The 15,272-nt window shown below is 39.7% G+C and overlaps 1 protein-coding gene across 10 annotated transcripts in view; it reads left to right on the top strand.

The window, feature by feature from the left end:
* magi2 (membrane associated guanylate kinase, WW and PDZ domain containing 2) overlaps positions 1-15,272 on the top strand; it is a 246,075-nt gene that overhangs the window by 79,278 nt on the left and 151,525 nt on the right. For all 10 annotated transcript variants that reach the window (XM_023952647.1, XM_023952644.1, XM_023952646.1 and 7 more), the window contains exon 2: positions 7,650-7,766. In XM_023952647.1, the coding sequence (XP_023808415.1) occupies positions 7,650-7,766 (117 nt within the window). The remainder of the gene's footprint in view (positions 1-7,649; positions 7,767-15,272) is intronic.

Raw genomic sequence — 15,272 nt, 5'->3', positions numbered from 1 at the left:
ATTGAAATGTAGAAACCCAATTGTTCTCCAAATCTGGAGGGAATGCTTGAATTTCTATTACTCCAGTTCTTTTTCGCTTGTGTGCTCTAAAACCAACCATCAACTTGGTCCATTTACAGCACACTTCCTGCAGGGAACGGCACACTTCTGCACTATGTTCCAGTAAGACGCAGATAGCAGACCTTTAGGGTCATAAACTGTCAAAACGGGCAGCGGTTCACTTTAGAGACAGTTCCAGCCTTTTGGAGCCTTCACTTGTGAAGTTCAGCTCACCACTTACAGTGAGAGTAAAAAGTATTTGATCCTTTGCTGATTTAGTTGGTTTGCCCACTAATAAAGACATGATCATTCTATACTTTTAAAGGTAGATGTGTTCTAACACGGAGAGGCAGACTATCAAAACGTAAATCCAGAAAATAACTTTAAAGAATTTATATTAATTTATTAGTATTTCACTGAAGAAAATAAGTACGTAAGTATCCAAAAGCACTAAATACTTGGTGGCAAAGCCTCCGCGCACAAGAACATGCATCAGAATGGGGCGGAGCATGGAGCTTGTTGGTTGCCATAGTAACTAGTGTGTCTCACTTATGAGCTGTTTTCAACGGCATGTCTTTGTCTGCTTCTGATTCGTAATGATTTGAATAAAGAAATACTCAGAAATGCAATTTTAAGCTTCATTTTCTCTCAAAAAAAGTCCTCCACATGAGAAAAATTGCCCAAAAAATGCCAAAAACACAATTTTCATCAGAATGGGTCGCATTACAATTTCTCAAGATTAAATCAAATATTCAACAACAACAAAAAAAGTTATGTAATTTCCTTTTCTGACCGAAGTGGTCAGAAATGGTGACTTACTGCATTTAACTGTAAAGGCTCAAAGAAGTAAGCATTGATTGTGTTGTACCGGTCATATGTAATGGTTTTTAAAGCTCTATAGTCCTGGTTTGGACAGGATGTTAAAAATAATAAGAGGCACAATTGTATTAGTCACTGAACAAATATAAAGCAAGACTCCAAATGCAAAAGACCAGAAAAAAACACAATTTAATTAATTAGACCCTAAGTTGTGTAGAAAAAGGAAATAAATTAAAAATAAAAGCACAAAAAGAGGATTAGAAAAGAAAAAAATGTTTATTTTAAAATGCAAACTATTTTAAAAGTTGTTTCAGTAAAATGAATCAGTTTATAAACTCTTTAATCTTTATATTATAAAAACTAACACATAGTTTTAAAGAACAATTCAGTGTATCTACACATTACGCAGTTAGAAACAAATGGTTGCTGAACCTTCAGCTGACTGTTTCAAATCAGTGGGATTTAGTTGCAAAGACCATTACCTCCCTTTTCCCTCAAAACCGTCCCTTTTTTTGGTGTTTTTTGGCAGACAGTACCACCGTACCCCCAGGAGAAGCAGATGCTCTTGTTTTCGGGCTCTCCACAGGCTGCTCTTTCTCTCTGTCCCCCAGGAGATTTACATGACACCTGCTGGGTTTTTTTTATAGGGAACTCTGTTGTGCAGAAAGACAACAATTTTCTTTTACCCGCCTGTGTTGGAGTCATTTGTACTTTACCAGAAATGCTCAGAGATGAGTCTGTGATGCTAACATGTTCTTCAATCTGTGTCTTCCTCCTCTAAGGTCAGGGAGAAGGCAAAAATAATAAAATGACTTTGTTGTCTACAAAATGCATCCCGACCTTTTATGCTGCTTCACTAATTGACTGGATTTTCTTCAGATACTGGCTTATTTTAAATTCTGTGTCTCATTTCTATTCTCCTTGTTTCTCACCTCTCCCCATTGGAGGTGTCGGGTAAGAGTTGCATCATTAAATCATCATCTCTGTCAAAGTTGTAGAACCTGACATGAAAATGTCATCTTTCACCGCGCTGACTGAACCCACAGCGGTGAGGTAAAATTAGACACACTTTCCGTGTGTCACCACGGAAATACCAACTTTTTTTGGATTTGATTTTTGAAGCATTTGTGTTTTCTCAGGTGAACGGTTTGCTCTGGAACAGATCTTGGTTCTGGCGGTACCGATGTAGGACCATGTGACTTTGGGTATTGTGTTTTACGTCATCAGCCGTTCTGAAAATGATGGTGGGGCAAACTAGTTAGAGATTTAACCCTTTAACACCAGAGCTTTAGCTCCAGTGTTTACTTTCTTTGGATTACCGTAACTTTTTAACCGTTTACACCGGGGGTGTCAACTCATTTCCACCGAGGGCCACATCAGCATAGTGGTTCTCCTCAAAGGGCCACATATAACTTATACATGTAACTATATGTAATGAAAAATAAATGTAACTACTCCTTAATGTTAAATAACTCATTTATTTTTTATAACTTTTTAAATTGACAATTATAGTTGCATAGTATGTTTGCTTGTTATTCTAGCATAAATCCTTTTAAATTTGATTCTGTCAGGTTAGGTTAAATGGACAGTGTTTAAGTCCTAATGTATAGTTGTCCAATCTGATATTTTAAGTCTGATTCCCCCTAGATATGAATAAATACACACCAATTTTCTTTTTTTAAAGAAATTAAGGGCCACATAAAATGACACGGAGGGCCACATTTGGCCCGCGGGCCTTGAGTTTGACACATGTGCTTTACGCGATTAATGTCATTCCAGCACATTCTGAAGCGAAGGAAATCAGCTGTGCGCTGATATAAAACACTCAACGGTGGTGAAGTGTTACGCAATCACCTGATTCTGTCATGGAGAAAGCGGCTCTCCGCTTTTTTTCCCCCCTAAATCTGCTGATTCCGCGTCAGAATCCGCTGATCCGTGTTGCTTGTGTGTGCCAAAGAGCGTGTGAGGTCTGAGGTGTCATCAGCGACCTCTCCGGTGTTAAAGGGTTAATGGTCATCAGTCAGACAAAAAGGCCACACCCCTCTTTTGGCACTTTTGAAAACTTAATGAATAAAACAATTGGTCTAGATTAAAAAATTTATATTTTTTTTTATCTAAAGGTGAAAAATGTTTTGAAATCAGGCTGGAAGTTGACTTAGGTCTACATTAAAGAAAATGGTGACAGGCGTTTTGTGGACTAAACCACCTTGAGGCTAACAGGTAAACTCCCCTGACCTTTAGCTCCAGCGTTCCCTCAATTTCCTTTCTAAAAAGAAACAATGATAGGTGAGATATTTTAAGGCAGTAAAACTCCTCACTACACACTTAATACACTTTTCTCAGACTCTCAAAAGTCAAACCTTCATGGAAAAATAAGTCCAGGATTATAGACATTAAACAAGTGCCATATCTCTGGCACTGAGGAGGTTGATTGACAAGGGTCTACAGCCAATCAGGATGCAGAAATTGCACTGAAAAAGAAGCTGCAGAATGTGAACCACAATAGAGCGAGGTCCCATTGTACTTCAAACAGGAAGCCAGTCCCTTTGATCTGGAGTTAGAATCGTTTTAGTGAAGCTTTTATGACAAATAAAGTTTAAATTAATTTATATTTCAATCTGAAATACTAGGCAGACTTGAATGTAATGTTTAACCTAAATTTTTATGAAATTCATTCATTTAAATTCCTAAGATAAGACAAATGAGAGTCTGATCACAGCTCAATCCCAAAGCAAAGCAAAGGACCGAAGAAACAACATGAAAAACTGAAGCCAACAGATGAAGGCTGCTCTTTGCAGAGATAGATTGTCAAGTGGAGGCTCATCTATAATTTGGAGAGGAAGTATTGTGTGCAAATGGACTCCAACATGGGGAATTTTCACTGAGTAAAATTTTGATTTTCTGGTTTTGGTTCCTTTCTCTGTTTTCATGGTGAATAGTCATTTTCTCTGAGTAATGGGGATGATTTGTGGACCCAGTTTTTCTTGAACAGTCATGTGAAATAGTCCCTGTTGGGATTTAGAAGATGGGATTTGTTTGAAAATAAAACAGGTGAAGTGTGAAATTGTCAGAGTTTAGACTGAGCTGAAATCCAGAATGTGACGAAGGTTATCCCGCGCTAACAGTCAGGGCGAGAAAAAGTTCATCCTTATGTGTCTAAGAGACACTTCAAAAGAAACACATTTTGTAGTTTATTCTAAAAGAAAACATGGAGGGATGTTCCGATACCATCACGTGATCAGAAATTGGGCCCAATCAGTTTCACTCAAGGATCGGATTTTTATTTTATTCTCATAATAATCAGTGCTACATATTTCAAGCTAATTATTACAGATAAATAAGTCTGCAGATCATGAACGGATCATGACTTTTTACTGCAAGATGTTTCCAGATTAAGATTTAATAAAGATTTAAAACTGACAGCAAATGTCTCTACCGGTTTGTCTGAAGCCAAACAATGACTTACAAAGGCATTTAAGAAAATGTTTTTATAAAAAAAAAAAAAAGAAGCATTAAACATAGTGACATTAGAGAGTGAGAAAGGGAAGACTGCCAAGGGACCGTCTACAAAGTACAAGTTCTGGGAAAAAGTGATTAAACAAAAATCTCTTAAAAACTACTAAAACTGAAAAAATTTGGAAGAAAGTCATTTTTAACCTTTGAGAATATATCTGAATAGAATAAATCTGAAGGTACTAAAGCAGGGGTGGGCAATTATTTTAACTGGGGGGCCACATTGGGTTCTAAAATTGGATAGAAGGGCCGGACCAGGAGCAGATGCATGGAGTGAGAATGATAGAACATGGAATGTAGATGAAAATATTTGGATTGAAAATTATATTCTAAAACTGAATATTCTAGAGTTCTTAGTTTAAAACTTTTGTTCCCATTTTAGATCATTTTTTTTTATTGTGAAGCCCTTTGGTACCTTCAAAGAGTTGTAAAATGAATAAAGTTTCATTCATTCATGATGCTTTTAATAAAATAAATGACATTATTTATGAAATAAAACAATGACCAAATAACAAATAAATATAATATAAAAAAAATATACTGATACATTTAAAAAAAACAATAATCGATCCTCTGCCGTCATAATTCTAATAAAGACTTTGAGGTCTCACAGTTTGAGCAGCTGTGCTGTGTCCTGCACGTCTGTTTCCCATCCAGTAATAATGAAAAAAGCTCATTTCTATGTCTTCTGCTGCAGCTAACCTTATATCTGCGTTACCTTTTCTCCAGGACAGAGTTCCCTCGTTAATTGTAGGAGTTACGTTCAAAAATAACTGTGATTGGTGAAATCCACGGTGTCTGATTACAGACGTTTATGGCAGTTAAACTCCCCACTGCTCACTTTCTACACTTTTCTCACACAGACATGAACATTTTCACCCTTTTCTCTTGTTTAAGTTCTAAAACCTTCATAGAAATTAGGTCCAGGATCTTAGAATGAAAACAAAGATCTGATCATCGATCAGATTTCTGACCTGAAGAGCTCCACGTTTCTGTACAGGAGACATGGGACGGGGATTGATTGACAAGGTCTCTAGCCAATCAGGACACAGAACAGGGTGCACCGTTTAAAAAAGGCAGCATAATCGCTCTAAAAGAATGAGATAAACCGGGAAAGATGAACTGTGACGTAGAAAGAGAAGACTGTCTTCTTTTCTTTTTTTCTGAATGTTTGTTGTTTTGTTATACACAAATCATTTATGGAACCAAAACTTGCACTTATTTTTTTACTTGACTGTTTGGTAAATGCTCTTTTACCTGCTAAATGATTAAAAAAGGTTAATAACATAAAAACAAGGGGAAAACCTGGATGTGTTCAGTAAATTTGTTCATTTTTAAAATGTCTGCAGATTCTCAAAATCAATGGATTCTGGTCCTGATCGGGACATCCTGAAAATCTGTAATACTTCCGAATGTTGCTGTCATTTTATCTCTTGGAGGATAATTCCGTGAGGATTTGGCTGCCAATAAAGTCCCACTTGATTAGTGAGCCGTCAAACATGCCTTCAAACACACAGATATGGGAGAATAAATGCCCAGGGACACGAAGAAAAGACAATAATTGGAAAATCTGTTTGAGCAGATAGCAGGAAAATGATGAGAGCGTCCACACCCGGAGCCAGCGGCTTAATTAGGAGGCTTGCTGTGTGGCACAAAAGCAGCACAAATGTTAGGTCTGGTCGTGTTGCAGGTCGTGACTGCGCGGCAGCTCAGGTCAACGGGGCTGCAGTTTTCTGCGTTGCAGTCAGGGGGCGTTAGGGGACCTGAGGATGCAGGAGGACAGAGCCATCCCGGTGCAGCGGCTCTCCACATCCAGATCTGAGCCTCAGCGCTCCCTCACTCTCACGTTGGCTCCTTCCTCTCCTCCTCTGCTCCTCTCCCTCCCTCCCTCCCTCCCTCTCAGTGGCGTGCAGCCTCTCGTTCTGCGGCGCTCTCCCGTTCGTCTCTCCTCTGTGGAGCGCAGAGAGCTGAATCCAGTCACAGGCGAGAGCAGTTGCTGCGCCGGGCAGACGGAGTTGAGGACCTGAGGGACGGGGCACTTCTGAGAGAAGTGGGGGGGATTTCAAAGATCCGGCGGAAGGTTTTTTTTTTCTCTATCCAGTGGAGATTATTTGCATCACAGAGGAAAGAGGACCCTCACTCTCTGCAATGGCTGCACAGCCGCCGTCTGCGCAAGAGGTGCCTTTCAGTGTGTTAATTGGTGTGTGTGTGTTTGTGTGAATTTGGGTGCACTCACCTTTTCAGCATGCAGACTCTTTTCTCATGCAAATGCAAAAAGCCGGATGTATTGATTCAGAGCGTCAACAGAGAGGCAGGACGCCGTACAGGTTGCATGATTAGACTGAAACACTCTTTGAATTAGTCTACAATTAATGCATGCTGCTTCCCTCTATGTGTGTGTGTGTGTGTGTGTGTGTGTGCGTGCGTGTGTGCGTGTGTGCGTGCATCCACGTGCATTAAATAAATCAAGTCATCAATTTGATGGAAAACTTTCAAACTCGGTGTTTGCTTAAAATATTTTCTAGTGCGTCTGTTTTTGTGTTTGGTTGATATGTGTGTGTGTGTGTGTGTGTGGGGGGGTATTTTAAAGCAGAAAGGTTTTATTTATTTGTTTATTTATTTTCTGAAGGGGGGGGTGTTTTTTTTTGGAGGGTTAAAGTAATATTTTCTCTATTTCCGTCTCCATCCGTCTTTCCGTTTCCTTTGCTTCCATGCAGATGAGGGAGAATGCTGACAAGTGCGTCGGTCGTGAGGAATCCCTTAAGTAACATCATTGAGCAGCACCCCCCACCCCCACCTCCCCCCCTCTGCCTGTTTGAAATCTGCCTCCATTTCTAATGTGATTATACTTGTGGAGGAATAGAGCGGTGGAGCATTTTTTTCTCTCATGCCCGCTTCCTCCAGCATCCCTCACTCCATCACTTTCCTGTCCTGCTGAGTCATCCGGAGTCACTGGTTCTATTCCATTCCTGTCACTAGGAATGCTGGGGACCTAATAAGTCTTAGGGTAGAAGTCTCAGATGAGACAAATGAGGTGAAAACGCTGTGGAGTCCTGAGAAAGTCTCCTAATTAGTGCTGGATGTTTGTTTGGAGGATTTATGGGAATCCAAACAGCTGTTTACAAGGATTCATCCTAATCCTAATCTTGTTGCGACTTCATCTTAAAAAGAGCAGGAAGAGATTTATCTGCTGGAATCATGTGAGAGCTCTTTGTTTGGCCCTTAAGGTGACATATACCCAAAGCCTCCCTCACTTTTTGACATTTCTGTCCCTCCAGGAGGCGTGATAGACAAAGACCTGCATCACTACCTCAGCCTGCGCTTCCAGAAAGGATCGGTGGACCACGAACTGCAGCAGATCATCCGGGACAACCTCTACCTGCGCACCGTCCCCTGTGAGTTCCTTTCAGCCACATTTTTTTCTCTTCCTTGCCGAGACTGGATTATCAATAAAAGCCGAGCAGCGGTCGGCGCGAGACCCTGGACTCCGGGGCCAACAAAAGCTGCAGATTTACTGCCACGCGGTTTGTTTGTGCGGCCCTGATAAATGTAGAGATGTTGGAGACGAATAATCGAACTGTGAAAATCGAAGTAGAAAAGGTCATCCTGTCAAGAATCCAATATTTCCCACATCTCCACTTAGGAGGAACTTTTATCCCATTGAGTTTTTCCTGAATAAGTTGAAAATGCTCAACCTTTAACACCGGAGCTTTAGCTTCTGTGTTGACGTCTTTTCTTATCGGAACTTCGTTTACACAACTAACAAAATACCAACAGATTCGGACGCAGAGACGAGCACTTTGCAGTAACGAGGTGCTTATGCAATCAACGTGAGTCCTCTGAATCCGTTGTGGATATAATGTAAACGGTCGAAGAGTTACGATATGTAAAAAAACTGACACCGCACAAACAAAACATACGATCTCTGATCTACCATAACTCTTACCGTTTACGCAGTTAAGGAATCTCCAATGGACGCAGAGAAATCTGCGCACTTTACTAATTAAAGTGTTGCATCATGGTACAAAGCTGCTTTTCTCTGCGTGGAGGTGATCATGTAAACAAAGAGTAAGAGGGACGTCAAAGTTGTTGCCGGTGAGACTTAAAGAACGCGGAAAACACACGCTCTTTGATCGACTAGAACTCCTTGACCGTTTACACAATGAACCCCATTCCAGTGGATTCTAACACGGAAAAAAGTGACCGTACACACTTTGCATGCAAGTTCTGCACACATGCTAATGTAAAGTGTTGCTGTCCTGGTCCAGCTGGGCGATGTTTCTGGGGCCGAGCTGGCTCCTAGTATGAAGAGGTTCCCAAAGTACTGCATCCTTACAGCAGAGCTAATCCCTGAGTTTCCTTTAGAATGTTATAAGTATTCATTGACTGTGGGGTCATTGCTTGTGTGTGTTAATGGAGGGAAGGGGTGGGTAAGGGGGGGCTGGGTTTCTCTTTTTTTATTGATTGATTTATTGTTTGATGCTTTTTTTTAATTGTAAAGCGCTTAATGTTGCGCAAGTATGAGAAGCTCTTTTTTACAAGTTTGAGTGATTGATCCGCGCAAAAATGCTTCACTTCGCTTTACAATCTGCTGGAATTGCGTGAATTATGTGTGCGGCGGAGGAAGGAGTCCTCAGTTGAAGACTTGGGGCACTTCAAAGAATGTCGACGCTTGAGCTAAAGCTCCTGTATCAAAGGGTTAAAAGGTTCAAACATAAGCTTCTTAAATTATGCTATTAGGTTGTGGATTGGGATTTCCAGTTGTCTTTTTAACTTTTTGGCCGAAATTTAGAGCCGGAAATCCTGATGAAGAACCGACATTATAGCAAATTCAAGGAATTTAAAATGAAAGCTTTAATTGAAAATTTAATTATTTTGGTAAAAATCTTTTGTGTGTATGCAATGTGTGATTTCCTTGAATTCCTTGTTTCCTGTTGGGTGGAAGTGTCCAAATCTCTGTCTGTGTGGCATCGATTAGCTGCTGGAGTGTTGGTTTAACAGGAATCCGTCTGCTCTGGAGTCCAGCTCTTTAAAATCAAGTGTTGACTGCAGCTTCTGTCTCTTATTAGCCTCATTTAGGGGCTCACAAGAGCGAGCAGCTCTAAGTGTTTTACAAACCATCAAAGAGGAGATGTGAAGAGCTTTAAACCAATGATCCATGATTTCGTTTTTTTAAACTTGATCCCAGTTCTTTATCAGATTTTTGTGTTCTCAGAGTAAACTTTCACTTCTAAGCTTCCTAATGGCGAGTTGATGGAGATTGAGGCACTTCCTGCTGTTGACAGTAAAAGGTGATCTGTCAGTGCAGCAGCGGACTCTCCTCTGAATCCCACCCTCTTTCAAACCGGGTCTGGAGCGGGTGGCACCACTTCTGTGACTCCCTTTCTGTAACCTGCATTCATGCGGAACCATCGACTGTATATTAGACCTGGACAGAGCGAGTGGGAAATTTTTTTTCTTCCGGCTTCAACCAAATGAAGTCACCATGTCGGAATCAGTAATCGCCAAAAGTGGCGTTTGGTCAGAGTCGGTCTGAGTTATTGCTTCTATGGGAACCACTCCAGCCAATCAGGAGTGAGCTTGTTGGAAGTCCACACCCCTACCACTTATTGGAGCATCTGATTAGTCAGTTTATAACTTGAATAACTTGAACTACAGAAAAATATAATATAAAAAAGTAGGATTAGCAAGAACATGTTAAAAAAATAAAATGATTGAGGAATAGCTGTTTATTTCTCAAAAGAAGTCTGTGGGGTATTGCCAGACAGAAGGGATTGTGGGTAAAGAATCAGCAGTGAGATTATAAAGTACAGATCGATGACTGGACAGAGAGTCGAAGGTTAACTTGTGCATTGATGAGGCTCTAATAGCCGTTTTGTTGTTGGATTTTGGTTTATTATTTTCTTGGGTGATGCGTCTTCATTCCTTTGTTTCTCCATCCAGTCCCACTCGCTCCATATCAAAGCCTGACCCGGGTGAAGCAGCAGCGCTAACAAGATTCCCACAACCCGTTTAAAAATATTTGCGCCTCTGCAGCGCCTGGTGAGGCGGTAAAAGTGATAAACGAAGCGGCGTGTGAACGGGTCTTCACAATTCCTCTGCTGACTCTGCCATGCTGTAAACACAGTGACTCAGCTATGGAGCATCACTTTTTGATCTGTAGGATTATATATCTGTGAAAATGTTTTCTGAGAACTGAGCGTTAATGGTTTCAAGGAGAATAACCCACAATTCTTTGGGTGGAAATCAGTGAGATTGATTCATACATTCTTGATCTGCCGCTTGATCCCCTCAGGCTTGGTTTTCTGAGTCTGAATGAACAGATGTAAAAGAATAAATTGACTCAATAAAACACTACTGGAGGTGTTGCTGAGCTGCAATACAAGCTGGTCCAGCCCAGATCCATAATTCAATACCAGAACTAATTCAAGTCTAGAACTCCATTTTCAGATCATTTTGGTTTTTTCTTTGTTCTGTGCCAGCTTCCTAATACAGGTAGCTTTTCCTGAAAGGGGCAAACGGGTGGACAAACAAGTCTGACACTTGTTGGGTGGGGCTGCACGGTGGCGTAGTGGTCAGCGTTCTGTGTGGAGTTTGCATGTTTTCACTCCAGTTTCTTCACACAGTCCAAAAACGTGCTGCATTGGATAACTGATGATTCTGAGTGTCTCCTGGTGTGAACATGACGGTGCGTGTTCGTATGGCCCTGCGACACACTGGCAACCTGTCCAGGGTGTACCCCCCCGCCTTTGTCCAACAGTAGTTGGGATAGGCTCCAGCATCCCAGTGACCCCGAAAAGGATTCAGGACACTTGTTGGGTCACAAATGATTGTTAAAAAAGCTGATTAACAGTCAAAATGTTAACAAAAACTCTAAATTTCATAAACAAATGTGTTTTTCCTCCATTCTAAGTAGATTTTTTTGAAGCTGCTGTCAGCCCTTTAACCCAGTGACGCTTATGAAAACAATTGCCTCAAACACTTTGGCTCCAAAATTTAGCTTAATTGAAGCATCAACACAGAACAAAAACATATATATATATATATATATATATATATATATATATATATAGTGGAAAAAGCCACCTTTTGGGTACCTGGAGAATTTATTTAGCTCCAGTATTTTATTTTTTAATGTTTCTTTTAATTTTAAACAAGTTTCAATCCGGAAGTTATCCTGTGGCATATGGTAGCTTCCCATTGTTAAATATACCCCACATCAATATTACAAGTGTTGACGCAGACAGGAATCTCCAGCTAGTGTAGGGTCCATCCCCTGTCGGATCCTGGAGCAGCATCTCAACCATTTAAGCGTTCACATTTTTGGTTAGATGGAAGTTTAAAAAGAACAAACTTCATTGATGATCGCTGTGATAAATTACTACAGAAAAATACAAAGGCACTCAGTGACAAGGAAGCTGAAGGTAATGGATGCCAAGTAGTTCATCAAAGCAATTTTAAACACCACCTTTGAGCGGTGGAGACAAGACATTTCTCTCAGGAGCGGAGGCTGATGGGCTTGATGTGAGGAGAGTTGCCGCCACTCATCCCGATAGTGGGAGCTGAGCCGACAAGGGCGGAGCTGAGCCTGGTGCGGAACGGGCAGATTGGCTGGTTGAAACCCAAGGTCAGAGCGTTAATAGCCTGAACCATGGTCGTGGCCGTGGTCCACACGCCCTTGAGGCAGACGAGTGTGTTTAGCCCGGACAGGATGCGGCGCTCTGCGAGGAGGGGGAATCATTTAAATGAAATTGAACTGAAGAAGACGCCAATTAAGGAGAGAGATTCTTAGACTCTGGGGAAAAAGGGTTTTGAAATGTTTGAACCCCGTTTGATTTCATAATCGAGCACTGACATTTGGAGCTGATAACTAAAAGGTCAACGAAAGGAATAGTTATACAGGTACGCATCTTGTTTTCTTCTTGTGCAAACACAGAAAATCTCTATTAAAAGAAAATAAAAACACACTTATCTGGATTCGGTTTTAGTTTCCCTCAAAAAAAGTCTTTCCACACCCCTGTTTTGAATCCTCCCTTTCCTGGTTTTCCTCAGTTCTCCACACAGCTTTTTCCTTTTCCACTTACTCTCAACGGACACAAAAAAGCACTAAGTAACAAGCAAGTGGGGGGACGGAGACAATCTGTGAATAATAAAGTATCTGCACCTTTATTTTTCCTGAATTCCATCCACTAAGGATCATCTCTTTTTTATTCCCCAATGGTTTTTTTCTTGAAGGGGCGGGACCTCCTAAAACGGCAGCCAAGTGTCTTTATGATTAAATATTGGTTAATCTTAAACAAGCATCAAGTTAAGATATTTTCAAATACTTCAGCCTCAAGATTCTTAGAAAATGGTTGAGAAAATACATGATATGAAGCTTTCTTTGTCTGTTTTAAAGTCAAAATAAGATTGTCAGTAAAAAATAATATTAAAAAATATTTGATGATAATGTCTCAAATGAGCCTATGAGATAAAATACTATATTCCTTTTCTTTTTATTCCTTTTTCCTAATTTTCCCTGGTTTTCCCAGATTCTTTCCACAGTGTAAATATGACAACCTTCAAAATAAACCAGCTGTCTGGTTTTAGGTGGTTAATAAAAAGGAAAAAAGTTTCTTAAATGACATGTGTTTGAACCGACCCCTAAAGATCTCCCTCAGCGGCAGAAAAGTCTTCATGAGCAGTTGTGAAGACTCAAAACAGAAGAAATCCAACACAGAAAGCAAAAACCAGCTCCATGAAAACACAAGAGGAAACAAACAAAAAAAAAGATACATTTTACTGAGAAATATTGCTGAGAGGAAATGAATATAAAGCACTGACAGCTCATATAAAATATATGTGCGTTTAAATCTCTCAGACTCTTAGGAGTCAGAAAAAGAGTCAAACGGTTCATTTTTGGATGTTATTTATCTGGATCCTTCAGGTTCAGGACTTTGTCTTTGGTTTTTGTATCATCTTATAACAATTCTTGTTAGGTTTCAGACCTAGAACAATCATTTATTTTTTCATCGCCTCTCGTTTAGTTAAACTCTTTTTCTGCGTTTTTGATAAAAACTTGATGAAATGATTTGAAATCGCCGGAGCCAGTAAACATACATGCACAACTCCTCTGTTGTCCTCTTGACATTGATTTCCAATGACATTGATTTAAATGTTTATTTTTAGTTGTTAGTCTCTGACTTCTATCGCTGACATCATAACTTTGTAGTCTTCTGCCGGATCCTTAAAGTCTAAAAATAAAAATTTCTTTTCAATATTTCAAAAAGCTGCTAGAAAAGCAGAGATCTGGCCTTTTATCTGATTTTTTTTTTTTTTGTCGCTGCTTCAGATCAACACCGTTAAGTGTTTTGAACTCGGGTCAAGATGTTTTTATTCAGAAAAGTCTCATTTTATCTGCACATTTAGTGGGTCCTGTCAGTGCTTTAATCCAGTGTTTTTCAACCTTTTTAGAGCCACGGCAAACTTTATCCTCGTCAAAAATCCCGCCGCACACCAGCATCCAAAACATTAAAAGAGGCGAAACTCTATGGTCTGTATTGATGTACACTCCCTCCATGATCTCACATGCATTTTTGTGATAAGTGTGGCAGAAAAAGCTGAAAGTTGCAGCTGCTTTTTTCTAAAAGTTGTAAGAAAAGTTAAGTTTTCCATAATAATTTTCAACTAAATTATTTGGAATTTTACCCTGGTAGTTGTTTTTTCCTCCAGTTTATTAACATGCAATATTTTGTAACCTCACAGAAAAACAAATATATTCTTTCTAAATTGTGATTTATTTTTTTTATATTTGTTTCAATGTTATCAAAGGCAACTGTAATTTTTTTGAGCAATTGTATGATCCCAATATGTTTGATAAATTTACACACAAAAAACTAACATATTTTTTTTCTGTAGCTACACAAAAAGTGAACATGTTGAAGTTTTATTAGTTTTTCTTTTGTCCTAATCAAAAATGAAGTCTTTGAAAACTTCATCAAAAATGTTTTATTTCTTTTTAGATGATTAAATTGTTTAAATTTAGTGTAATTGTGTCTGTTGGCCACAATCCTGTTACTTAAATGCTGTTTTACTTCTTCTTAAATTTAACATCTAAAATAATCCAGATGACTTGGACTAAACTCTGGGATGTTTGGCTGTTAATAAACACAAACCTTGAAGGAGAACTAAACTGTTGACCTCTGATTTCATCAAGAAGATTTAAAAACTGTTTGATGTGTGTTCGTTGTGGTTTCAAGACGTTTAACAGGGAAGACTCATTGTAGCGCAGAGATGTTGTCACTTTAACACAATGCATCATGGGAGATGGAGTGATGGCAGACAGACTCTCTCCTCTGAGCTTCATTGTTTTGTTCACTTGTTCCACAGTCTAATACCGGATCTCACGCGGTACCTTCATTCTTATCAAAATGTTTTTAATAGAATCAAATAAACACAAAGAAAAAAGTATTTTATGATCTTTCATATTCATAACCACTTAGTGTTTCATCAGGGCCTGTTTGGATGAACACAGAGCTGATATCCTGGAGAAGGTAAATGTTTTCAAGGACTTCTTCTCACCGTGACATTTATTGAGTGGCTTTCTGTCGTGTTAAGGCAGAATGGGGGACTTGAGTGGTTGCTTTACCTCTACAGCCTTAATGGAAGGCGGACCCATTTAAGAAACCGTCCCGGTAAATTTAGCAAAGAAGATCTAAGGTTTATGAAGACAAGGATGGATGTTGAGCTTTTACTTTTACAAACAGGGAGTAGCTCTAAGGCTTTTAAGTTGACGGGGACTCAGAGAGCTTTCTGTATGGAATGTGGCATTTATGTACGATCTGGATAAATGAGAGGGTGAACTGTGCTCCGTGTCTCTGCTCACAGATGCTCACTATGACCTCCTTGCTGCGAAACATCTC

Source organism: Oryzias latipes, chromosome 23 (genome assembly GCF_002234675.1).
Source record: "Oryzias latipes chromosome 23, ASM223467v1".
Taxonomy (NCBI): Eukaryota; Metazoa; Chordata; class Actinopteri; order Beloniformes; family Adrianichthyidae; genus Oryzias; species Oryzias latipes.
Note: the sequence above shows the minus strand (reverse complement) of the source record. Positions and strands in the feature narration are given on the sequence as shown.